Below are 27,380 nucleotides of genomic sequence, written 5' to 3' on the forward strand. Positions count from 1 at the left end.
AAAATTGGAATAAAATGTTCTATATTTAAAAAGCGTGGTGACATTTCTTTTCATGACGACTGATATTCAACTCAGGTTGCACATCAGCTTATTTGAATGTGAAACACTCTTTTTTACAAACATCCAGGATCTGTTCGATATTCTCCTGGCACACATTTGTTTGGTCTTCCTTCATATGGATTCATCTTTCTATACGTACACCCATGAACATAATACTAATATTTTTCCTCTGCATCAGCTAAGTATACATGTTGAGAGGTAAATAATCAGATGAATATTTGTGTAAATGTACCAGCAAATTGGGGGAAAAAAGAAGAAAATTATTACAACCCAATTGATTGTTAAATGCCGAGCGTTATTTCATCAGCTAATACTTATTTTCATTATAGGGGTGTTGCAAATGAAATATTGATATTGTGTTAATAATATACATATGATAAATCATCTCAATAATCCAGGGAAGATGTTGAGCGTTCATCTTGTTACCTTTTCGCTGGTAAACAGAGTAGCTGATGGAGTTGTTCTTATTGTTACATTATGGTTATGGTTACCTTTCTACACTTTGGATTGGATATTTTTATTGAATTCGATATCTTTTATTTCCCTATTATTTTATATTGTCACTTAATAATGACACTTTATAATCTAACTATTGATTAAAGGGTTGCCTAACCACATGCCCACTGCCTTTAAGCTAGCAAGCTTGGGAACCGCTACCAGATTTAGCCAGTTAGCTCCTGTTAGCCAGAGCAACAACAACAACGTCAAAGGGATTTTTAATTTTAAACAACTACAAGCTGTCACATTTAAATAGAGAAAGAGAGTTGCACTTTTTAAATTTTAAAATCAAATCAAGGCAAAGTTAACCATTTCAACCAGCTAACGCTAGCTGCTGAAACTCAATAAAACAAGCTCACAGCTCTGCTTTGCTCGTCAGCCAGCTAGGTGGCTAACATGTTGAACCTTACCGTACTGTGTTTATTTAAAGCAGGAGCTAGATGGTTTATTCAGAATAACATTGATGCTGTTGCTCAAGCTAACTGATGCTAAGTGGATAACAATTGTTGAGCTTGCTAGCTTAAAGTAGGCTAGCAAGGCTATTACAAGTTATGAAATAAAAAGTGACATGAAATTAAGTGAGACAAAATGTATATTATGAATAGCCCTAAAAACAGAAAAACCTTTTTTAAAAGGCCATTTTGGAACTAGACCTTTGAATTTTAAATAAAAATGAACTAATTGAAAAGTATTAATAACTTCCTGAAGCGACAAATTATTGTTTAATTTATATATTTTATATTCATATAATTATTTATTTCACTTATATGTACTTATTCAATATTGAACACTCTGTGCCTCCATAGCCTGCATGTGTCTCTTAGTCTGAATAAGTGTGTCTTATTTCTCTGCTGACAAACACATCACACATGCCAGATGCTGCGCTGCTCCTCCTCACTGTGAAGCCATCTTGTTAAGACATTACATGAAACACTCTCACATTACAGTCACACCCACGGCCTACATGGATACGACTGACACACAATAAAGTCTCTCAGGACTCAGTCTATCAATGATTCAGCCGCTCTCTAATCAATAAGTCATGTTATAAAGAGCGCGCTGCCGTGTCTCTGCCGTCTTTTGCTCGGCTCCAGGGAGTATTTTTGGTCCCTGGTGAAACATGAACCTGGCCTAGACATACTATAGGTGGGTGATCATGACACAGCATGGAGACAGCAAGGCCTCATGGGTGAAATCACCAGCTATCATAGTACCTGACATCATGATATAATAAAAATAAAGCTGTGACTTTATTGAAACTGATGTAGAACTAGTTCTGATCAGACTTTGAAGGGGCACCTTTATTCTCTGTAGTGTTTTCTGTGACTCTGGAGGATTTATAAGCTGTAATAAATGGGTTTGTTAACAGATAGTTAATTATCAGCTGAAGCTTTACAGATCAGTTATAAGTTATTCATAATTTATCTCACTAATAACTTTTGGGTTGCCAGGTTGTGAAAAGTCCCTTGAGGGTTGAGTCATTTGACCAAAATCCATTTATTATGCAGAATTAATTAATTAAAGACCACTTTAATTAATGAAGTGTATAAAAAGGGCATTTCTTGCAGCAGTGCTATCCCCCACTTGGTGAGCAAAAAACACAAGTGTCATCGCACAGCAGGCAACATGGCTGTAAAGCCTCCATTAATGGTAATCGCATAGAAACAGAAGTCAGCTATAAACACTAATAGCATCAACTTAGGGTTAGGGTTAGCCACTGTTTGTTTGTATGTGGTTTTATTTGTTAATAAACCACTAACAACACATTACACAACAAAAATGACTCATTTAGGAGTGCTCTGGTGCCGTGCCATGGACTGCAACCTGGTTTCCACTTGCATGCTGTTTCTCATTTCTCCTCAGTCATCTGTTGTACATATGGACTTAATGAACAACATTATCTGGTGTGGAACAAAACAGTGGCTTTAACTATTTTGAAAATCATGCATGAACACGTCGGGATAACAGACCGTTCTTCTCCCACTCTGACGATATTGTGTGAATGCAGCATAACAACAAATGCCATTAAACTGCCTTATGGGTAACACTGAGCAGGGGCATCACCAATATCTGCCATAAATCACATATCTTAAAGACTATTAAAAATTGTTTATTTGCATCTGAGTCCTTATGTTCCCACCCTTTACAATACTCTTTATCTTAACATTTGCAAACCTTAATGTACTCTAGCCAGCTGATTTGACAGTATTTGCTGATCGTATTTATTATCTAATAAACAATGACACATTTCCTGTGCAGGTTTTTTCGCTGTTACTTTTATCATATCTTTTTTAACAAATAATGCTTTGACATAGTGGCAGGGACATGTTCCCAGCACCCTGTGTCAATGACACCTATGGGATCTAGCATTTTTGGGGGTTTGGCCCAGAATAGGAACTTAAAGTCGAAATATCTTGACCTATGCAGGGCCAATTTCAACCAAACTTTTTGAAATCTGTCTCCCTCGAATCCCAGAACTTTCTGAAAGTGCAACACTAAATCGGTGGAGTGCCCCTTTAAAGTTGGTTGGTTATACCTGTTGAGCATCCAGGGTGCAAAACCTAATTACATCTGATATAACACTGCAGTTCTCATGCATAGGGGGGGGTTTGGATAGGGAGGACTTCCAGGTTGGAGGTCAAACCCTGGCTGCAGTTCACTCCCTTGGATGATGAGAATGATGCTGAAGTAAGTTTCCTCAGCAGAGACCCTGCTGACACCGACACAGCGTCAATCTCTCGTTTATTTTTAGCAGGGCTGTCTGAGGCTGCCATGTTGCCTGCGAGCAAGCAGCCCCAGAGGAGAGACTGCGGCACTGAGTCATGGTCCTGGTCCTGCAGGCTGTGAGGCTCTGAGGTTCACCGTGTTTCTTAATTAGGACATCCCGGAAGAGTGTCGGTCCTGTGCGCAGCTGAGTGACGGGGCGGGGAGGCAGGAGGGGACCGCAGGCAGCAGCACACACACACACATACACACACACACACACACACGACCGTCCACGGGATATTGACAATCCCAACAAAACAGAAATACACCGCGGACCAGAGGAGGGAGGTAAGGTGTTTCTTTTTTACTTTCTCAATGAATGTCAAGTTTAGTTAATCCTCTGCATGGGGCGGAGACGATGGTGTCCTGCGGTGGGGGGTGTCCGTGCGCAGAAATGTCCAAACACAGTCATCTTCACCTGCTTCCTGTGCGCCATGCTTTACTACACTTGGCATGGATGTGGCGCAGTGCAAGAGCACACTGTTCTGATTTTACAGCTTCTCCTTTGTCTTTTTGGGGTAACGGTGATGTTGTGTGGCGCAGACCGTGACTCATCAGATTTTGTCAGGATGCCACTGCCATGTCATGTTTTATCAGGATGACGCGCGAACACCTTTGGGTTGAGTGAGTGATGAGCACCTGTGATCAGCCAGTATGAGTGTAAACAGCCTGTTAATGTTACAGACCATAATATAAAAACTATAGATTAAAAACAAAACAATCCCATCTCAAGGTCCATTTAGTGGCTTTTGAAGCTTGTAATTATATTAAATGTCCTCCATGCTGGCTGAAAAATTGGGTTAAACTTTAGTTAAAGGATAAGTTCACCCAAAAATGACGATTCAGTCATCATCTGATGGAAAGTCAGGTGAAGTTTAATGGGCCACAAAACATTTCTGGAGCTTCACAGCACAACAATCGCTTCATCCTTAACAACTGAAGTGGACGAGAAAAACACAACCGAAAAGAAACATAAAATGGCTCCAGACAGCTTGTCCAGTGTAACCCAAGTGTCCAGAAGCCCAGAGACCCCAATTTTTTTTTTTTTTTTAAAAAGTCAATATTCACACCCTTGGCGCACTGTGAAGCTCATGCAGCCACTTCAGACGGGGTGTGTGCTAACGCTTTTAGCTCGGCAGCTGCGGTGAAGATGTCGGCTTAAAAACGAGTGTCTCTTCAAATCAATCCCCCGAGTCCCCGTCTACTTCAGTTGTTAAGGAGAACGCTGCAACACTGTTTTGCTGTGAAGCTCCAGAAATGTTTCGTGGACTGCGAAACTTCACCTGACTTTCCATCGGCATCGGGTTGAGTAGATAATGACTAGATTGTTATTTTTGGGGTGAACTGTCCCTTTAAACTTAACTTTCACTTGTTAACTCCACTTGGACAGGAAGTGCTTTAGTGCTCAGAAAAAAATACATGAAATGAAAATGAGTACATCTACTGATGAAGATGAAGATATGATGGTAACTAACGGGACCTTGAGGCGACTGATCACAGGAGTAACGGCCTCTCAGAAACCTATAAACACTAGATCTGCATCACTTAATCTATTAATTGTCAGATATTATATGGTTATTGGTTTATAGTAGTAATGGAGTAATATTTAAAGAAAAAACAGTCACAGTTCTCTTATACCAGCCTCTTAAATGTGAATATGTTCTGGTTTCTCTCTTCCTCAATGAGAGTAAACTGAATATCTTTGGGTTGTGGATAAAACAAGACATTTGAGGATGTCATCTTTGGGAGACACTGATTGACATTTTCCTCCATTTTTTGACGTTTTATAGACCAAACAACTGATTGATTAACAATGAAAATAATTGTCGGACAAACACATCAGAGTTGTTGCTAACCTGAGGTCTTATTCAACCACTTTGGGCCAATATTTCATTGATTTCATAGCTTTTTTCATTCAGTCTTAACCACGATATATTCAGTAGATCATCAAGCACTATACAAGTAAAGCATTTATTTACATAATTTACAAAGATTGACTGTCTTCATAAGGTACAGTACAGCTAATTAAGACTTTAGGATATCTTACAGTAGGTCCATAGCAGCAAACAGCAGGCTGTGGCCCAATATAGCCCCAAAGATCAGATACCAGTCCAGAGGGCTCAGGAGACACATGCAGGTCAGGGTGAAGTCAGTAATATATTTCCACAGCAGGAGCATGTGTGCTTTCTCAGCTGTTGGTCGGGTCTTTATGTGGCTGACAGTTGCCCACCTGTCTGCAGGAACAGAGGCAGGAATCTGTTCATCTGCTGGGAGCTAAAATCCAGAAAAAGTCTGCTTGATACAACTGCATTTTGTTGTTTGTCTGTGTTACGTCTTTGTACTACTGCTGCTCAGTCTGGCTGTTCCCCTCCAGTTTTTTGTGATGTATATGAAAAGCTGAAAGAGCATCATTGGCCGGGTCTTTGCATTGCCATGGAGAGTTTGGCTGGTTGACAATACAGTCAGAGCAGACGCTGGCTGTTTCTGTCTCACGGTTTTCAAACAAAGTTTAACATTATTATTAAGCGAGACAGTGATTAAGTGTTTTGGACACGAGCAAATACAGTTGTTGACTCTTTGTGCTCTATTTATGTATAGAATTAAGAGCTACAAGCATAGCACTGTATAAATTGATTATGTCAGTTATTTTCTCTATGAATCAATCATTTTGTCTATAAAACATCATTAAATACCCCCCAAAACATCGTGATTTCTCCAAGGATGATGTCTTTTAAGAGTAATTTCACTAAAAATTGTGTTTTCACCTACAGTGGCTTAACTTCTCACCTTGCTACAGTGATGTACAGGTGAACTACAGGATCCTGTGACATCACTGTTGGATGTTCTTACAGATTCAACAGAGGGCGTTTCAGACCACGCCCATTAATAATGCTGGCTGTGGTCAGGCTTGAAACTTTACGGATATTCAGTTTACTGTAATGTAGAACAAGGAAAAGCAGCAAATGTTCAAGTCTGAAGATGTTAATATACTGTTTGTAAGATTTATTTTGGTCCAGACGCTGTTAAAAAAAGACAGGTGTTCTCCAGAAGAATAAACACCAGCTAAAGAGGGCTTTCCACAACCTGGCAACCTAAAAGTTCTTGTCATTAAAGCTTATAACTGCCCTTTAAAGCATTAGCAGACAATTTATTGAACACGAAGTTTAACTTTGATAGTATTTTTTGGTGCATTTAATGACATTCAGCTATTTATTGAGCGATTTATTCAATATGAAATTATGTCGTTTTTGTTGTTTTTCTTTTGGTTTCGCTGCCAGGAAACATCTGGTTAATGCTTCATATATACAGGGCTATCTTGTGGGGCGGGCAAAAACATTTGGTAAGCCACAAAAATAAAATACTAGAATGCCACTTAGTAGAACGCATACCTCTGCCAACGCCACAGAGTCCCCTTTAACCACATCAGATTGTACTCATAGATACCAGCTACATTTAGATTTTTGTCCCTGAGAATTAACTCTGTTGCTTTATATGTGACTTGCTGCACACGATCAACCTACATTGAGCTCTCCAGGATTCAGGTCTTGCCCAAGAGTTGTTTTGACCCAGAGAGCAGAAATAGCAGCTGAGTGCTGCAACAGGCATCTGGCAGTGCTGAGAACTTTCTCCAGAGAGATGACTCGATGGCGCCCATCAGGACTGGTTTGCTGCTCACAGCACATAATTACTAGACATAATTTACAAAGATTACAGACAGGGAACACAATCCAGCCAACATAGCTGTCATACTGGTGCAGAGCCTCATTGTGTTGTTTATAGATCATTTGTAAAGCAAATATAACAAGGCTATAACTCACACCGCCCGAGTGTGTGTTGGGCGTGAAGGTAGCAGGTGTCAGATTAGAAAGTGCGTGTTACCTCGCAGGACTCTGCGTAAACATGCAGTGGGCTGCTGGATTGAATTCCAGTCTGTTGATTATACATATTGGATACAGGCCTGCATTGCCTCATGGTGATGCATATGGCTGGTCAGTGTTAAAGAGACACGATACGTTCTGTACAGCTGCCTCCATTGTTTTTCAGTGGCATTCGATGACAGCTGGAGGTTTGTTTACCTGTTACTAATGAGCCTACCTTGTCAATACTGTCTGCACCTCTGGGTTCGGTCTATACAGTGATGTATGTTGTAATATTACGGCGGCAGAACATTTACTTTCGCTTCTTGACCAAAGTGTCTCATCCCTTAATGACCTGAGTTGTTTGTGCTAACATGTGAAAATGTCATCAGGGGGAATATCCAGGGTCAGCGAGGTCACTCTCTCCTCATCAGCGTCAGACCAGGTGATCTGATACAGTTACTCTGATACAAAAACATACGGACTGTAGGCCTGAAGTTTAAACTGGTAGGGAACCAGACCAGCACATCCTCATGTAACCAGTGGGGACTTGCGCTTTGTGCATTGTGATTGATTTTTGATGGCAAAAGGGTCAAAGTTAAAACAGGAGACATCATATATAGGGAGGACCCACAAAAGTGAACACTGGGCTACAGAAAGTGAGTCTCACACATCCACATATTGACTCTGGAGGCCTAACATGTTGTCATGTTAATACTACATGTTGTAGTAAATGTTTAACTCTGTTTCATGTGTTACTGCTGTATAATTGATCATGTTACACCCACACCTAAGCGACCGAATAGGTTGATCGCCAGTGACTCCCAAAGTCACATCACCGTTCCCAAAATATGGAAAAAGAAGATGAAAACCTTAAAAACTGGCTGTAATAACCTGCGTGAACCAGAATAATTAGAATAATGCAGGAAAGAGACAAAGTTTCAGCATGATCTTGTTCTGCAGAAGCGTACAATGGCAAAAAAACCGGACCGGTTTGAGGAAACTTATTTCTGTACAAAAGTTGTGTTTGTTTTAAAGGTTTTTGGGATTCTTTCACAAGTTTGTCGTTTTGCATCTTGTCTGTAAATATTAATTACATTTTTGTTTCCTGTTTTCATTTTATCTGTATCTGAAGTTGCTGTATACTTCATCAGGTATTTTCCCAGCATTTCTTTCATTTTTTTCCACTGCACTAAATTCTCTAAACTTTCCTCTCAGCCCAACTCCGCTCTCTGTCCCTCCTTAATCCAATTGTGTGATAGGTTCATGAGGTTGTGACTGTGGCAGAGGGCCAAGACAGCTCAAACAGAGACTATGTTTATATAAATGCCACTGCACTGGCTACATTTAGTTTCACTCTGTCGTGACAAGGGCCAGCTTTCTGAAAACAGGGAGCAGCAGGGTGAGAAAGATGAATGCTAACCAGGTTCTGATCTCAGTTTCTCTGAAATAATAAAATGATCACCAGCCTAAGATTGGAAAAGGTCACAGTAAAGCTAAGAAACCACTCCTGCTTTTGTTTCTAGGTTTGTCACCATGGAAGGTTTAATGGAGCGGCTGGAGCGAGCTGTGACTCGCCTGGAGAAGATGCAGAGCGGCATGGCTAACGGAGGCTGTGTCAACGGCATCGATGGAGGCAAGTCTGTGCTTCAGTAATACTTAACCCAGAGGTTTGGGAGCTCAAGAAAAAAATGGCTTTATTCCATTCAGTCATAAAATATCGAGCTAAAGAGGCTGTGATTTGTCCCCGTGTTTCCAGGTTCGTCTCAGTGTGTCGAGGCCTTTGACGTCGTACTGAAAGGTCCAGTGTCAGACTACCTGAACCAAAGCCGAGCTATAGGAGGCGAGGTGGAGAAACACGTAAGTTGTCTCTAAACAGTGTCCTTTTGCTGTTCGGCTGTCAGAATCCAGATGAGAGAGAGAAGAGAGGCGTTCATCAAAATGCTGATACAGTCCTGAGTCGTCTTCAGTTATGTCTTTGCACTCAGAGCAATGAGCTTAACGAGTCTCAGCGAGTGTTTTTTTTACTTCTTTTGCCTGGGGTTTTAACTCGTAATACAACATACAAGCTGCTGGCCTGAGAGGAAGATGGCAGACCAAAAAAAATATTTAAACTGCTTTCATTTGCAGTTTTACGCCCTTTGTCTTAAGGTTTCAGGTATTTCAGTCTACTTTTGGGAAAGAAAAAGCAACTATTCATCGTCTTTTAAAGCAGCTTTCCTACAGTTTTACACACAGAGCTCAGTTCACTCTTCATGAGGACTACCAGTGTATCAAGTCCCGAGTCTTTCAAAGGGAAAGGTCATGTTGCTAACTAGAAAATCTACTATAACAATCTTTTATACTTTGGTGTGGATGTTACCTTACGAGGCAGCTGGATTTGCAAGTCCATCTTGGACTTGGCTATGTGCTTGAGGCCAAACGCACACAGGTGTTGAACCAATCAGCATCCTTTAAGGAACTACTGGCAGCGTCGGGCAGGGTTTAGGTGTGACGGCCGGCCAGAGAAGCATCCGACAACAATGGTGTATCCTGAAGAGGCTAGGGTAAAACTATAGAGTATATGTAATGGAAAGGCTTTTCTCGATGGAAACCCAACTGACTTCTGTAAGGTTGAAGTTAGACGGTGATGGATAGATGGTTTGTCCAATCACCTGCCCAGTGCCTTTTCTTTTTAAAACACTTTCAAGAAGTGCCTTTCCACACGGTGCTGTGTAACAAACCATCTGGCGGTTAGTATGCCGGTAGATTGTGTAGAAAAGCTCTTTTGTAATTAGTCAAACTCCTCTCTAAAGGGATTACAGATGGATACAGAGGTGCAGTCTCTCTGTGCCCACCTTTACTGGACACATTTATAAACAAACATGAGTTGTCCCACTTTAGATCCCACTAAGATATGGAAAGCTAAAGGATAAAGTGATGCGTATGGGAGGTCTATGGTCCGTAGTTGATAGGCAGTGAGGTTTGTTCTTGTGTGTGTGTGTGTGTGTGTGTGTGTGTGTGTGTGTGTGTGTGTGTGTGTGTGTGTGTGTGTGTGTGTGTGTGACTGAAAAGTTTCCTGTCCTCTTCAAAGCCAGGGATGGGAGTATGGCTGATCTTTGGCCTTACATTCATTAATCAGACTGTGAGTGGAGTACCTTTTCTTACTTGGTAATGACCCGTGCTCCCAGTAGGACTGTTAGTGTGTTTCGTCACAAACCAGTTGGCAGTAATAGCTGTGCTATGTCCTTGGAATAAATCCAAAACAACAAGAAGTGCACCAAAAACAGAGAAGTACAGGCAAGCAGAGAGAGAAAATGACAGCAAAATGCTTGTATTTCTTTCTCTCTACCTTGAAAGCATATTTCTATCTCTGTGTCCCATCACTGAGCGGGGTGAGGAGGAGGGGGAGTGCGTGAGTGTGTGAGAGAGAGCCAGAGGTACTTTTCTTAAAGTTTGCAGAGCTCCTTTTATGGACAAAGCCTCCATGGTGGTTCCCTTGGCCCGCAACTGGAGGTCTCAGACACACACAGGACACAGCTGGCCAGGACTAACCCACTGTGTGTGTGTGTGTGTGTGTGTGTGTGTGTGTGTGTGTGTGTGTGTGTGTGTGCACGTGTGCATATGTGCGTGTGCTATACTTTTTTCTGTCTTAAGATGGACAGATTCACTGCCTTGATTTCCATTGGCGTGAGAGAACACAGTAAAGTGTAAATAAAAGACAATGAAGTAACGTTACACTGGCACTGTAACATTAACTATGTCCAGCACACGCATTATAGTAACATGCTGCTTGTTGCATCACTAAAATATGCCGTGTATTGTGATCCTAACCTACCTGTCTTTATGATCGACAGGCGGAGATGGTGAACAAGGCCCTGCAGACTCAGAGAACTTTCCTCAAGATGGCTGCCACGCACCAGGAACCTGCAGAGGTACAACACACTGAGACCTACTGATGGACAGCTGATACAGTCACTCGTGATACACTTTGTCACGCTGATGGCTTAAGTAGCACAGGCCAGGTGTCTTGCAATATGAAGAGTATCAGGGTATCCCGTGGTTATTGCCTGAGGTAAACCTGTAAATGGTCGAAATGTCGCTAATAAAGCTAAAGGTCCATTGTGTAGGATTTACAGACTACGATTAATCAATCAAAGAACTTTAAGAGGATTTTATCCAAGATCATGGACCACGAAGATCTTTGTTGCGTCTCATTCTCAGTCTCACTTTCTCTCTCCTCATTTCCTCTTGACCCATGAATAAAGTTACACAAATGTCCCCTAAAACAACACTGGAGGTTATTTAATGGTTCATTGTTAGCAACAGAAATCACAATGATCATATCATGAGACTTGACAGCATATTTATGATTTGCTGCTGCTGTTTTTGTTTCCGCTCACAGCTCAGTTGCACAAAAACTGTTCAGTTAACAGCAGCAGGTGATTCACGGAGCAGCTCTCATGACATTCAGTTACGAATTGCATCGGATCATTAAACAGCAGCCGGACAGAGGAATGAACAGTATCTCAGTGCTGTGTGACAGTCTGCGTCCTCCCCTCCTGTGTTCCCCAGCAGGCCGGCCCGTTCACAGAGGGATTATGCTGCTCTTTGACTAAGAAAACGCTAATACAACACATTCCCAACATGTTCACGTATAGAGAAAGGGGGGTGGGAGAGAAAGCTGTCCGTGTGTGTGTGTGTGTGAGAGAGAGAGAGAGAGAGAGAGAGAGCTGATATGATATCATCCCATTGGCCTTCTGTTTGTGTTGTGTGTGTGTGTGTGTGACAGGGTCCACAGAGCTCACCAGGAAGTGATTACTCCCTATCTGTCAGGTCATTGGTTGAGAGGCGGTGAAAAGAGTGTTCAGTGATTGTCAGAAATGCAAACAAGGAAAGAGTGAGGGGTTTTTTACAGAGAGGGACAGACCCAAGAGAGGAAGAGGAGATGATATTCAGCCAAATGGGTAAACCCTGAACTAAACACTGAAAACGGAACGAAAAAGGACTCAGTGAACTCCCATTAAGTCCTTTCCAAATATGTACTTAAACAAACACATCTCTGGTTTTAGGCCATATGCTACACTAAACCGTTATCTACTGGAGCTGAAGACTGAGATTAAAGAGTTGGACTCAAGTTACAAAAATGAGGACTTGAACTGAGACTTAAAAAGCAAAGATATTCTTTAAAACGTATTTGAACAATAAAAACGTTTTTATTATCATTCATTCGTTGTTTAATTAGTAGGCATGTGCAGTGAAAGGACTGCTAACAGGTTTAAAAGTGAAGTAATTAGAGGTTGTGTTATCTTCATGGTTGCTTGATTTGTGGTTTGCCTGGGGGATTTTTTTCCCGTCGGATACTTTCAAAATCGAGTTTGCTCTTGCTGGTTCAGCTTTAAAGCTAATGGAACTGAGACTGCTGTAGCATAGCAAGGTTGGGACATCGGTTCAATATATACAACAACATGACCTATAACCCTTCAGTGCGCACACACACACATGCACACTGGATTCCAGCAAACACACACAAATCACTGATAAAAACTCCTCTCCTAAAAAACCTTCACAATCACTCACACGCACATCTGACCTGACTCATTCATGTCTATATCTGTAGTCCACAATACAGATCAGACCGAGGGACAAAAGTGTGTGTGACTCTGGCCAGTGCTACACACACACACACACACACACACACACACACACACACACGCACACACACAAACTTCTGGCCTTTCTCTGCATCACAGCCCTGTTGTGCTCTCTGACTTTTTATGGGCATGTTCTATATTTGAGCCTGTTGTCAGCGTGTGTGAAAGTGTGTGTGTGTGCGAGAGTTAGATAAAGTATGAGACAAAGAGAGAGAGAGCAAAAGAAAGTGAGCCTCTCTCTCTCATGTGACCTCTAGTTGGCCTGTTAACTTGATGTGTGCGAGTGTGTGTTTTTCGTGTCCGTGCTGTTGGTTCTGGCAGTTTGTAGACTTTCACAGTTTTAAAAAACCCTCCTACAGCTTGTCGCCCTCCACTCTCCACCTTTGATCCACTGCTTGTATAGGAAGTCAAGGCTTGGACGCTGTGCTATTGTAACACACTGAGCACATTCGCTGCCCATCAAATAATGCGAGCCGACATTTTTGATCCTTTTGTCGGCTCGTTCTCTTTCTGTCTGCCTGCCTCAGACTTCCCATCCATGTAGTCATACTGTATGTACATTTGCATTTTGAGCTTTTTTTTTGGGTGGTAGACTGAGAACTGCCCGCGGGGCGGGTGGAAATTACAAATCACTTTGCTGATTCAAATGTTTTTGTTCAGCTCAGTTCAGATCTGTGTAGTTCAAAGGTGTATCAGTGAGCGATTACATTTCATAATGCTGTATGACTTTAAAGAGCTGTTTTGGTTTTGAATTAAACCTGCAGTGGGGAACTTTTGCCTGCCCCATCTGGCAGTGAGTCATCATCACACCAACAGTATGACGCCATTAGGCTCCGCTGTACTTGCCTATAATTTGCTCCGTCGTTACTCACTCCTCTCATCTAACTTGGCAATAAATTATTCCTATAGACTGTTTTGTTTGTTCGGTTGTTTGTATGTACAACAGAGTTATTGCATCATGACTGATTCTGTGGCTTTCACTGTCTTTCAGTGAGGTTTTTAAATCTAGCGTAACCCCCCGTGAAACCACAACTTGTTGTTTGTAGGCTACACTTTGGTGTTTGTACGGGTTAAACAAACAAGATATAATATGTTTGTGACCTGTAGAGTTGCTTTTGAGCTTAGGTAGCTGTTTGCCCCTGTTTCCAGTCTTTATGCTAACCAAAGCTTACTAGCTGCCGGATGTAACTTTTTTATTTTATACGTGTATAAACCTTAAAGTGGTAGCAAGCTTCTTATCTAGGTCTAGACAAGAAAGTAACAACAAAGTTGAAAGCTAAGCTGACAACAAGCATTTAGTTACATTTAGTTTAGAGAGAAGAGCTGTGACACATAAAATTAATTGAATTTAAATGAAAAAAGCCCATATTTCTTGTATTCATAGCTGTTTTAATGTAAGTAAGCAGAATATTTGCCTGTTGCTTGTTTTTTTGGTTTGATTTTCATACAGTATAATCATCACATGGATCTTCTGAGAGGTGATCTATGTAACACCGCCATACATCAGACTGATGTAGATTTATTTGCTTACAGTAGGAACATGGCTGTTATTGTTGGCAAGTTGCTGACGGGTCCTACATGGAAATGTTGACTCTCGCTCCTGTTCTGACTCGATGAACATTTACATGTTACGGTGCACTTGGGAATACAGCTAAAGTATTTCTTTTTGAATGCGTCCCGTCTGCACCCTCTAACTCTTCTCTCTGCTCCGTCTCAGTCCATATATCTGTCTCTCGCATCACTGTGCAGCCTGATAGAAGGAGTGGAAGTCCAAACTCAGACTCACAGAACACAAGTCATGCTTTCAGTGAGAGACATGATGACGTTGTTGTTGTTGTTGTTTTTGTTGTTGTTGACATCTCTTATTAACGCAATCAATCGTTGGAGGACTTGTCCTTGCTCTTTATTAATATTCACATAAGTTGAATGGCTGAAATGATTAGTTGGTTAATCAGTTAGTCAATTCAAAGATTGTGGATTTTTTTTTAGTCTTTGATTTCAAGAAAAAATGCCGTACATGTTTCGCTCAGATGTGCAGATTTAATGCTTTTCTTTGTCATATGTGATAGGACTTTTAGGGATTTTGTGCTGTCGGTCGGACATTTCTTTTTCAGGGCTGTGGGACTCCATGACGGGCAATTTTCATGATTTTTTAACATTTATAGAAAAACCTACAGTGGCCCTGAAGGTCAAAACACAGCAACATTTCAGAAAACACAATACAACAAATCGATCATTTGAAAACAATTATCGGAACAGCAGAATAATAGACAAACAATGAAAACTAAAAGAATAGACTGAATAAGGAGGAAGAGAGCTGATGGAACAATCACCTAATATGATTTTTGTGATTCATCATTTACACAATTTGTGTTACTGTCCAACTCACCAACACAGCACATCTCTGTTTGCAGTGCGTGATCTGTTTTGGAGATATGTTGCTTCAAAGCTGCTCGCACACAGATTTCAGCTGGATTTAGTGAGAAGCCGGAGGAGCAGAGAAAGGAGCGTCTATCTCAGCTTATGGAGATCATGTGCAGCTGATTGGGGGAAGAATTTGTTTGAAAAAAAGGAGAAAAGCTTACTTCTGTTTTTATTGCTGCTGTGCACGCAAGCAGAAAATTGACAGGAGCCGACATCCATGATTTTTTTTTTAATATACGACATCCATTTAAACCAAAAAATGCACAAAAATAAGAACAGATATGTTTATGTACGCTCACGCTATCTTGATGCGTGTAATCAATGTGCTACTCCAACATCAGAGCGCCGTCCTGCAGTTTATTCTTCATCTCCTCACGCCACAGCTCGTTAACAATAAATGTTTCTCATAGCAGCCAGTTCACTGCAGATCATAACAAGAAAGCTGCAGCAGATATTCGCCGATGAAACACTGTGTTCCTGAATCTATGTGAGTGCAGGCGCATGGTAGGTAAACTGTAAACACTGGAGGAGCGGTATGCCTTACAAGGCCAGAGGGATCTCCCCGTGAACCGAGGAATGTTTGTAGGAATGGAGTGATGGGGAGGGGAGCCGAGAGAACTGAGAGCTGGGAGACGAGCTATACTGTTGCTGAGATCTGGATGTTTTGATGGAAAAAGGCTCTGGCTAATAAAATTGGTTAGGTGGGCAGGCAGAGGGGGCTGGGGTTGTAAAATCAAAAGTATCTGGAACATGTTTAGTTAAATCCTGCATGTTAAAGAAGTTATCCACTCTGGCTGTATGGCTCCAACGCTCCCTATATCTCTTTCATCATCATGCATGCTCCTCTACATCTAACTCCTTTTTCTTCTGCAGATGGAGCTCCAGGACCTGCTGAAGCCAATTTCCGATCACATCCAGGAGATCCAGAGCTTCCGAGAACGAAACCGCGGCAGCAGCCTCTTCAATCACCTGTCGGCCGTCAGCGAGAGCATCCCCGCTCTAGGCTGGGTGGCTGTGGTGAGGAACAGTGCAAATTACACACAAAAACACAAATGTATACGGGGAAACACTCATAAGATGATGTGTATTTGCCTTTAGAAACAAAAAAAGCACACAGTCACATATATATAGGCACTCAAACTCCTTATGAAAAAATATTATAATATTATAACACAGAAATTAAAATGAAAAACAGAAACTATTCTAATGTTGGATACAGACTGATGAGTACGGCATCATAAGCACAGTCTACTATTTTTACCTTTTTTCTCCCTTCAACAACAAACAGTATTCGTCCCGCTATCTGTCTTTTTCTTGATCTGTTTCCCATCAGAACTAAATCTCTTCTTCTAAGTTTGGGGATGAATATCATTTAGATTAAGATCAAAGCTTTTCCACTTGTGTAGAAAAAACCTCCGGAGCTCTGGTCAGTGTTCGCTCCTGTCACGGGGGCACTTTTCCTCCACAGGTCTTCACTATGTCACTGTGAGCTTTTCTGCTTTTAACTCTCAAATGAAGACAAATGTGCTGATAGTCAGATGCCTTCCCAAAGGTCTGTATACGACAGTTTGGACCTCACAGTGACAATGAGATAAGTGATTTCTAATGAGCTTTTTAATCTCCCTCAGAGTCAGAAGCCGGGTCCGTATGTGAAGGAGATGAATGATGCTGCCACCTTCTACACCAACAGAGTGCTGAAGGACTACAAGGAAACGTAAGTACTGTATATCGGTGAAGTTCTTCACAGTAAGTGCACCTGTCACTGGAGGATAAACCGAAGATTGTGGACTAAGTATGATCCTGTGTTTGTGGAAATGTATGAATGTATATATGTTTCATTAACATTCTGGACAGCCATTACTGTTCAGTATGAAAGTGAATAAGCAAACTTACTTGAGGTGTGTATATCTTAGTATCTCTTAGTTGTAACGCAGTTAAATTAGAGTTATTTTAATAGTTATATTTAAAGGGAAACTTTGTCCGAACCCGACTCGGGTCTGATGCAGTTTATGTGACACAGTTGTTACCATGGTTACAGCTTGCCTGTTTATCCTAATTATAAACATTTACAGTGTAGATGACTGTTACGCGTCATTGTTCTACGCACATAGATATGAAATATGACGTGACCGAACCCGACCTGTATGCGGGCCAGAGCCCGACCGATACTAGATTTTAGGGCCGTTGCCGATATTAGGGATTTTAAAAAATCCAATATTGATATATCAGCTGGTATGCTTGTATAAATAGAATATAAACATAAGCACACATTTTTGCGGTGACCGCAGCAAATGTGACTATCAAATACTTGTGACTAAGATATGTACGTAACAGAGGCAGGATAGTTTACAGTTGGACAATTAACAAAGTGACATCAGTACACTGAAATAATAAACTTCACTGGGAATTTAATAATTATAAATTACCCCAAGCATTTTTCTGCATTTTGATATGTAAAAAAAGTAAAAAAGCAAACTCCATTTGCAGAAACAGTAATTTTATCGTCATAAAACACACTTCACTCAAACTCAAAAACACATCTTACCACTTTTCCAACGATCACTAACTGTGGTTTAGTTGAAATTAACCCATAATTCACTGAATTAGATGTGAAGATATTCTGGCTGTTATCCCCCTGCTGCTTCTCTGTTGTCCCAGCCCTCACTCTTCTCTGGATACTTTCTGCCTGTAACAGATGAAATAATACATTAAATTTCATAAATCACTGCAGCATGGTTTGTCTGTTTAGTCTTTATGATCTTTTGCTCCTTCCTACCTCACTGCTAACCTCATCCTCCTTTGTTTTCATCTCATATCTTTGTCTCCCCCTCTCACCGACCTCCCCTTTTCCCCCAGCGACAGACGTCATGTAGACTGGGTGCGCTCCTACCTGTCAATCTGGACCGAGATGCAGGCCTTCATCAAACAGCACCACACTGTAGGACTGGTGTGGAGTAAGAGTGTGAGTACAACGTGCATCTATTCATTTGTTAAACATTTTATTGTTATCACATTTATACCATCCTCCTATAAGAATAAGAATGAAAACAACAAATTACTCTCATAACAACTTGTTTATTATCTTAGCTGTGTTGTCATTCAGTTTCCATTTGCCCGACCTCGATATTTTTACATCAGGGCTCAAATTAACTCCAACTTTTTGCGTCCACTTCCATTTTTAGTTATGGAGCAGGCGGTTACATAAACCGCTGCAGAGAACATGAATGAATGAATGAGCTTCTCTCCGGCGGCTGCACTCTGCGTTTCTCCATAGAGCTCCCAAGCCCCCGTCACTCCCACACACACTTCTGTTTATGGATGTCTGCTCCGGGACTCCTCAGCACTCACACTCACTAGATCCCACAGATTATGATGGCTCGAAACCAAATCCTTCAACATACACTTGACCCCTTTCTCTTGTCAGCTCGAAGGGTTTCTCATCCTTATTCACTGAAGGAAATCTGATTGAGGCGTCGCTGCGACGTTTCCATCAAAGTACTTTCGTAATAGCCATACGTGGTAACTGTACATAAACCTGAAATCTGATTTGCATTTCCACCGCGGACAGTAATCTTAAATGTCGGCCTTTGGGGGAAAACTATTTCATTTTTCCAGCAGTTGGGAAACAACAGTGGAGACACACTGTGACTTGTACTCTACATTACTGCCAGAAACACACACAGACAGTTAACCTTTTTTCCCTGTACTCCATGTGCATACACTGTCAAGTACATTTACAGGTACTGTACTTAGGTACAATTTTGAGGTACTTTATTATAATCTTTCCATATTCCTCTCCTTACAGTCCTCTACATTTCTGAGGCAAATGTTTTTAGTCTACTCCACTTTAGTTGATAACCTTAGTTGCAAGTTACTCTGCAGAATGCATTCTGAATCAGAGCCAAAGTACTGCATTTTTAAAGTGTTTAAAAAAGTATATATTTGATTCTGACAATCAGAAAAATGCAGAATATTTGCTGATAATTGATTGACCAGTAGTATAGAGCATATACACATGGAAATATTATTTTTTTCTTGTACTTTTGATACTACATTTAATATCAGATTAGTTTTAAGGAGAGGAATATGGAAAGATTATGATAAAGTACCTCAAAATTGTACTATTTTAATTCTATTTATTTAACCTCTATTTTATCAAACTGTAAAATCTGACTATACCGTAACATTACCAAGTAATGTAATTACTTAATAATTGTAAGTTGTAAAAACTTTTGAGCTTGTACAACTTACATTTAAAAGCCTACTTGATAATTCTGAGGTTTCTTGACTTTTTTCAAGTAAAGTCAACTTTTAAAATGTGCAGGAATATTAAAATTCAAAATCTCCTGGCCAAGACAGTAGCATAAAAAGTTTCACATTAAGGAGAAAGCAACAACTTGAACATTTGAACAAAGAAACTGTCCAATCTGTCCAACAGTAACTAAATCCTGTTACCAGCACCTTTAAAGCTTGCTAATTATTCTCATTTATTGAATTCATACAAATAACGAAGTGTTAAAACGACAAATTGAGGTTTTACAAAGGATTATGTGCCAGATTATTTGTTGGCTCTGAGCAGTGGGCCGGCAACATGCAGAGACTCCAGGAAGTTACTGGTCCCAGCCAAGAAATAGTCTGGTACATAATCCCACATAAAATGGACAATTGTTGTTTTCACACTCACGTTTTTTGTAGGGATTAAACAAAAAAACTTACTGAGCTTTAGATTTTGTTACGGCTGTTTAGAAATAGCCAGGCTACCTATTTTCTTCCCATTCAGTCTTTGTGCTAGGCTAAGCTAAGCGCTTCATATTTACCATAAAGACACAAGAGTGGTGCCAATCTTCTCATTTAACTTTCAGCAAGAAATAAAAGAAAAGAAAAGAAAAGAAGCATATTCCCAAAACGTTTAAGTGTCCCTTCAGTTAAAACCTTCGCTGAAGCTAATGCTCAACAACTGTTCTCTCCATGCAGAAACTCGAGAGGCTGCAGTGGCTGTGTGTGTGTCAGCTGTTGTCCCTGCTGTCAGACGACAGAGCTGAAGTGTGTGTGCCTACAAGGCCTGGAGTGTGTGGTACTAACAGGTGGTCCTCATGGTTTTTACTTGAATGGAGGTTTTCTTCACAGAAGAAACCCGACAAAGAGTCTGTGTACACGCACCGCCTGCGCCGTAACCTAAACTGCAGGGCTGGTCCGCGCTCAACGCAGCCGTCATCTGCTGCTCAGATAGGAGTTTAGTGACACGCTTATACTGTGACATGCACAGGCTGACATATGGAGGTGGCTTTACAAACGCTCACACACAAACACACATACACATGCTACCAATCACACTAGTTTCTGTGCTTCAGATTGCATTAAAACATGGCTGAAATTGAAAACAAGAGAACAATTTGCCGTTGAAAATAAAGATTTTTCTTCTTGAATGCTGTATTTTTAACAATTTGTGTTGCTGAGTTGTTGAATATTGAAACAGTCTTTGCACTCCAGTAATCAATGGGCCTCTGACCAGTTAGATACATTCTGGAGGAGAAAATTTGAGTGACTTTTGTCCAAAAAAAGAAATTAACACAGTCTAAAGCAGCAACAACAAGTCTTCAAATCATAATTTATACTACTGATTAATCTGATGATTATTTCTCAATTAATAAATGTATTGTTTGGTCTATAAAATATCATCAAATGGTGAAAATGGCCATTGCAACTTAAAAAACCCCAAGGTAAAGCCTTCAAATTGCTCATTTGTCCCTCAAATAGTCCAAAACCCAAATACTCTCAATTCACTGTCAAATAACACAGAGAAAAGCAGCAAATCTTCACATTTGAGAAGCTGCAACCAGAGAAAATTCAGAATTCTTGCTTGAAAATGACTCAATTAATCAATTATTAACATAGTTGCCAGTTGAGTTTCTGTCACTCAACAGTGGAACAAGAACATGTTTCCTGTTTCATACAAACATGTTTGTGTAATAAACACAGAAACACACAAGCAGCAAGAGGCGTGAACACAAAGAAGCAGTCAGACAGTCTTACAGCCGTGCATAAACTCGCACACATGCTCCTGCATGCACGCGCTCGCGCACGCTGCTGGTTCTAATCCAGTGGTATGCGCTGAGCCATTTAGTGTAACAGGTCAGCATTGTTCGGCAATGATATTCCCAACACATGTGCCTCGTGTCAGAGGTCAAGTAGTCTCAGCTGGACTCAGAAGCGCGTAAAGTGACAGTTCAGCCAGTGAGATAGGTGTGTGTGTGTGTGTGTGTGTGTGTGGCAGCTGTGCGAAATCTTCAGACAGCATGTGTGTCTGCTTCTCCTCACTGTGGTAGTCGATACACTTTTACTGTACACAGCTCATCAGTTAAACCAAAGCTGGTATTCATTGTGATATATCAGGTGAACTAGAGACAACTATCTACTTACTGGACAGATTAGCCTGATTATGAACTCAAACTGCTTTGGTCAAACATTGTTCAAAGCCACAGAACTTTATTTATAATTATGGTGCAGATTACTAAAGTGACCCATGAAGTCAAACAGACAGAGGAAAATAAGATGGTTTCACAGCAACAGCCTCAAAACTACTTAAAGCAAAATAAAAGTAACGTAGAATAAAGTGTTTAATTTCATCTACATGTACTTCTACTCCTCACACTACATGAACATCCCAACCACTGTAAAAGACATGAATCATTGGCACCAAGCGCAAAGATATTTCTTGTGCAATACTCCCCCTGCTGGAGAGACTCGTCACTACAGCTGCTATCCACTAAACACCTGGCACCGCTGGGTTTTCTCTCATTATTTCAGCTCACAAGGCCACAATGCAGTGTCGCTATCTAACATCTGACTTTCTTCATCCCTCCAGGGCCCCATCGCTCCTCCCTCTCTCTTTGACCCCCCTAACGCTCCCTGTCAACCACCTCCTCCTCCTCCTCCTCCCCCCGGCCCTCCTCCTGTCTTCAGTGATGATGACCCCAAGCCTCAGGCGGGTGGTGCGATGGCCCAGCACTCAGCACTGTTTGCCCAGCTCAACCAGGGCATGGACATCACTAAAGGTGGGTTAAATCCACACCTGAACGTTGATTAAAATAATGAGAAGAGAACAGAGAACACAACTCTTTTCCTCTGCTATGTAGCCATAGTCATAAATTGTGGTGATGGTATTCACTCTCACTGAAATATAGACATGGTTACAGTAATTTGTCAACGAGAAATAAGATGAAGAGGAAGGTTCAAGGAAGGTGGTGATATTTCTGTGAATTTGGAGTGAATCACACATAGGATCAAATATGTTGGATTTTTGAGGCACATTTGGAAATTTATTAGACTAAATATAGTATCTTAAATGTTGACTTTTTCAATGCAAAAAAACCTAAATAAACTAAAGTAAATTAAAAAGGCGTTGTGCATGTGCATAAATAATTTCAACTCATGTTTTCTTTCTGTAGGTCTGAAGCATGTATCAGATGAAAAGAAGACCCATAAGAACCCCAATCTGCGTTCACAAGCCACACCGGTCAAAACAAAGTCTCCGGGGAACGTGAACTCACCCAGAGCAGTTGTCCAGAAAAGACCCCCTCTGCTGGAGCTGGAGGGGAAGAAATGGAGGGTGGTACGTCAAACGTTTACTATCTCTTCAAAGAACAATGGTGTATTTTCCACCACAACCAGTGTCACAGATTATAGATACGATCTGTCCCCTTGGTGTTGCAGGAAAACTTTGAGCAGGCACACGACCTGGTGATCGAGGAGACGGAGCTGAAGCAAGTGGCCTACGTCTTCAGCTGCAACAACTCCACCCTGCAAGTTAAGGGCAAAATTAACTCCATCATCATAGGTGAGCTGCCTGAAAGCAGACTGGAAACATTGGTGTTGTGATTAAATCCATGATTTCTGATTATGTTTTCCTTTAATCTACATGTGTTGACTCTCTCCAGACAACTGCAAGAAGCTGGGTTTGGTGTTTGAGAACGTAGTTGGGATTGTGGAGATCATCAACTCCAAATCAATTCAGATACAGGTGAGATGACATTTACAAGATGGTATTACGTTGCCTTCAAAAGACACACAATATATTTTGTTCTTATTTAAGAGTCGCTTATCACATATTTTTTATCTAAAAAATGTTTTTGATGTTTTTTATTACTTAAAGGAACAGTTCTCTACATTGTTTGGTAGGAGTTATGAGTTTCTCTACATCAGATATCTCCAAAACTCTGCAAAAAAGAAAAAGATGTATTTTTGATTTGGAGGTGAACTGTCCCTTTAAAGTGCATATTGTGCCACACATGCCTGTTAATAATTGCAAGATGTCTTTTTATAGGTATTGGGAAAAGTTCCCACCATCTCCATCAACAAGACAGAGGGCTGCCAGGTCTACCTGAGCAAGGACTCCCTCAACTGTGACATCGTCAGTGCCAAGAGCTCTGAGATGAACATCCTGGTACCACAAGGAGATGATGATTTTGTGAGTGTTTGAGATGAGGGACAAAGAGATGGGCTGTGTTGGCCACTCTCTCTCCTGGTGTCTGAATGTATTTTAATCCAGTGTTGAAGTTCTTGTTTTACAGCTGATGTTTGTGGTTGTTCTGCAGAGAGAGTTTCCAGTACCGGAGCAGTTCAAGACTGTTTGGGACGGCTCCAAACTGGTGACAGAGCCCACAGAGATTGCAGGCTGATTGATGCTTCAACATCATCATCACCACAAGCACACCAATCATCATCATAACCATTCATTTTAAAACAAAATAATCTCTCTGTCCACCTGATTTCATGGGTTTCAGAGATTTAAAAAAAAAAGGGATTTTATACTCCGATTAGCTTTCGGTCCACTTGTTGTTTCTGTATCCGTGACTTCATGATGTCTCTCTAACACTTTGAAACACATCCCCACAGACACAGTGAATTTACACTTACTTACGTTTCTGTGCCATAGCAATAAAGGCATTTATGTAAGAATATATAGCTGTTGAAATATAAGCAAAGGTCTTCTTGTCTTCAAAATATTTTCTGGAATACCATTATCGATGTACTACATTTACTGTTGTTTCACTGTACGAGTACGGAAGCACAATTTAGACCACAGCAGCAGTAACACACAATTCTACATAACAGGCTGAAGATTACAAAACACACACAGTAATTCAGTGGCCAAGCAGACGTGAATAACTTAAGTTTGACTATTTTGGTATATTTTCTATCTAATGAAATGTATCTTAGTTACCTCTTTACATGTGTATAGTGCATGGTAGTCACAAAGTACCTGTTGCACTTATTAGTGAGTGAAGTCTTTAGAGCACTGTTCACTATATTTTTTGCAATAACAGCAGGTGTCACAGTCTTGCTAGTAGCATAATACTGTATGTAAAGTATAATCAGTCAGCTCAGATGGGTGTAATAATGTCAGGAGACATTAAATCAACTAGATCAAAAATAATTAAACACTTGGATACTAATTTCTCTGATTAGAAATCAAGTAGACTAGTGCATTAATACACAATAAAATACTGACAGTAGCACTTACTATCACACTTGAGCCCTTCCTACCCATTTCCTGTAGTCTCTTTGTACATCACTCTTATTTTGTACTAAGATGGGGCAAATGGCACCAGCATAAGGGAGAAGATCATATACACCACTAATGCTTTTCAAAACTTTTAATTTACATGAACAAAATGTGATGTAATTGTGTATCATTTTTCAAATAAAATCAAAACCCTCAGTGTTGTTGGTGTTATTGCAGAAGATAGTTGTATCTTGCAAGACATTTAAGCATAACAGCCAACATAAAACAGGAAGAAAATACAAAAGATCTACAGATGGAAAAAGGTAAGAAGACAGTCACATATTTTCAGCTCTGTCAGCATGGAAAACCATTCAAAAGTAGAGATAATACCAGTGTAATTATCCAAATCCAGACAATAACAACATAACACTCCCACTACTTCAGAGTTTAAATAGGTTCCTGTTAGTGTTTGATTACCAGATTTCCCTGAGAGTCTTGAGTAAAGAGCATCTCGTCTTCCTCTTCCTCCTCCACCAAAGATTTGTAAGCACTAGTTCTCCTTGTCCCGATGCTGATGTTACTCTGATCTTTGAGTGGACTCCTGCTTTGCAGACCTCTGTGCGCTATCACCCTGAAACCTTCAGAGTCCTGGGTGAACAGTACAGCCAGACTGTCCTCATCAGGCACTGTGTATGACTGCTGTGGTTCTCGTTTTTTTAGAGGAGAGTAACTTGGTTTTGTCCACTTAAACTGAGAATCATGGCCATCATTTCTATCAGCCTTTTCCCATAGGTGAACAGGAATATGTTTTCGGGGTGATGGAGTTTTTGGTTTTGTCCATTTATGATTTGAAAGAGGTTCAACATGAGGAAGCGTTGAGTGCTTTCTTGGCAACTTGGAGGACAAAAAGCTGCGGTTTTCTTTCTCATCGACCTGAGAAGAATCAACATGTTTAAAGGATTTTTGAGTTGAGGTTCTCGCTTCCGCATCCATGTGAATACCAAAGGCATCCTCACTTTGGAGACTGTTCAAGAAACTTGGCTCAGAGTCACTGAAGTCCTTTGCTTTGGTGTTTTCCTGGTCAGTCAGGTTAAATTCGCCTTCAGAATACTGGCTACAAGTGAACAGTGGGTCCTGACTCCACGCCTGTGGAAGAGGTTGACTGTCACCTGGAAAATAGGAGGTCATAGTGAGCCTCCTCTTACTCTGTGGTGGATTTATCTCCTTGAATTGCTCTTCCTCAAATTCACGGTACATTTTTTGAGAAGGTGTATGGCTTGCTGTCTGCTCCTGCCACACTGCTTCTTCAGGCATATTTTTACTTTTCCACTCATGATCAACACCAGGCTCAAAGTTATCAAAGTCAAGATCTATTTCACGTCTCCGTTTCGTCACAGGTGCAGGTGCAGGTAAGGCACATGTGTTTGAGGCAGATGATGAAGGAGGCAGCACTGGATCCATGTTGGGCTCTTCAGAAGTAGACATCTTATTGAGAACTTTTGGAAGAAAAAAAAGCATTATGTTAACACCAAAAGATATGGATGGTCAATTAATACACATCAATTCATCTGAAGATGTTAATATTCCTAAGAAAGCGTCTTGACAACCTGATGACAGCAGAGATTTTGCAACTTACCCCTGCGCTGAGCTGTGAAGAAGGTTGATATAGCGCTCTGTTTGGTCTTTGGCATTTCCACTTTGGTCTGAGTGAAGTTTAGCGCCACAGCCAAATTGTATCCGCCACCTCCAGCGAAAGGATTCAGCAGCTTAGAAATGGGACGAGCGAGTCGTTTCTGGAACATGAGATGTGCAGAATAATATAAGATACTAATACACTAGGCAGCGACTGATAAGATGATACTGACATATAGTGATATACTTGATGTTAATGTTGCTGCCCATGTCTTTGTCCTGCTTTTACTGTAACTGACATACCTTACATCATGTTTGTTGTTTAAACTTGTTTCTTGATTTTAGGTTGCCAACTTTATACCTGACCAGAGTCTACAGAGGAAAACTAGCCTCTTGGCTAATTCTGGCATATTTACAGTAATGCTCATTAATATGCACTTTCCCTGAGAAATGAACTGAATAAATGAAAATACATTAAATAAAGTACTACTGTGTACAAGTTACTACATTCACTGCTTTATTGAGAGGTAGAAAAAAGGCCATTAAGTCCAGTTTCCAGTTACCTGTTTAGCTCTTCCTTTCAGCTGCGTAGTGTCCAACCACACACCACACTCCTCTTGAGCAGAGGACTTTAGTGCTGATTTAGAGGTCTTCATGGTGGCGATCTGAAATACATTAAATACAATTATTTCCGTTGATTTTCCTTGTTATTAATTCACATCAAAATGTTACCCTAATTATAAGCTTTAAGACTGGTGTTGGCTATCAGTGAGCTAACGTTGCTAACAGCTAGTTGTAGGTGGTATTTAATAATCATAGCTTTAACGTTTCTCAGGTTCACCTCATAATACAAATGTTTATATCATATTGGAACTGACCTCATAAATTGTCCAGGGATGTTTTCAACTTTCCTTTGCACTAACTAAAACTTGTCTGACTTACGTAACTATCTTTTTGTTCATAAATTCGTCCTCGGTACCGTTTGTTTGAGTCTGGCGCCTTGAC

At 40.7% G+C, this 27,380-nt stretch overlaps 2 protein-coding genes across 2 annotated transcripts; one reads left to right on the forward strand and one right to left on the reverse strand.

The window, feature by feature from the left end:
* Positions 1 to 3,319: 3,319 nt before the first annotated feature.
* Positions 3,320 to 24,962, forward strand: cap2 (cyclase associated actin cytoskeleton regulatory protein 2). Its single transcript, XM_084379863.1, has 13 exons — positions 3,320 to 3,612; positions 8,708 to 8,817; positions 8,941 to 9,041; positions 11,018 to 11,095; positions 16,112 to 16,255; positions 16,867 to 16,952; positions 18,095 to 18,200; positions 22,104 to 22,293; positions 22,687 to 22,850; positions 22,952 to 23,075; positions 23,176 to 23,258; positions 23,562 to 23,705; positions 23,833 to 24,962. The coding sequence occupies exons 2-13, from the start codon at positions 8,718 to 8,720 to the stop codon at positions 23,914 to 23,916; spliced, it is 1,404 nt and encodes a 467-aa protein (XP_084235989.1). The 5' UTR covers positions 3,320 to 3,612; positions 8,708 to 8,717; the 3' UTR covers positions 23,917 to 24,962.
* On the reverse strand, positions 24,880 to 27,380 carry aunip (aurora kinase A and ninein interacting protein). The gene is made up of 4 exons (XM_084379864.1): positions 27,254 to 27,380; positions 26,939 to 27,040; positions 26,380 to 26,536; positions 24,880 to 26,239 (listed from the first exon to the last, which is right to left on the reverse strand). Exons 2-4 carry the CDS (start codon positions 27,029 to 27,031, stop codon positions 25,206 to 25,208), a joined length of 1,284 nt encoding a protein of 427 aa, XP_084235990.1. The 5' UTR covers positions 27,032 to 27,040; positions 27,254 to 27,380; the 3' UTR covers positions 24,880 to 25,205.

The sequence above is a fragment of the Pagrus pagrus genome, assembly GCF_965226575.1.
Source record: "Pagrus pagrus genome assembly, chromosome: 17".
Taxonomy (NCBI): Eukaryota; Metazoa; Chordata; class Actinopteri; order Spariformes; family Sparidae; genus Pagrus; species Pagrus pagrus.

Excerpts from the sequence above, each read along its gene's own strand:
- cap2 (XM_084379863.1), top strand. The coding sequence starts at position 8,718 with ATGGAAGGTTTAATGGAGCGGCTGGAGCGAGCTGTGACTCGCCTGGAG. Across the intron at positions 23,076-23,175 it reads AATTAACTCCATCATCATAG|ACAACTGCAAGAAGCTGGGT; the intron begins GTGAGCTGCCTG and ends GACTCTCTCCAG. Across the intron at positions 23,259-23,561 it reads CCAAATCAATTCAGATACAG|GTATTGGGAAAAGTTCCCAC; the intron begins GTGAGATGACAT and ends GTCTTTTTATAG.
- aunip (XM_084379864.1), bottom strand. The coding sequence starts at position 27,031 with ATGAAGACCTCTAAATCAGCACTAAAGTCCTCTGCTCAAGAGGAGTGT. Across the intron at positions 26,537-26,938 it reads TGAAAGGAAGAGCTAAACAG|AAACGACTCGCTCGTCCCAT; the intron begins GTAACTGGAAAC and ends CTCATGTTCCAG. Across the intron at positions 26,240-26,379 it reads CTTCACAGCTCAGCGCAGGG|TTCTCAATAAGATGTCTACT; the intron begins GTAAGTTGCAAA and ends TTCTTCCAAAAG.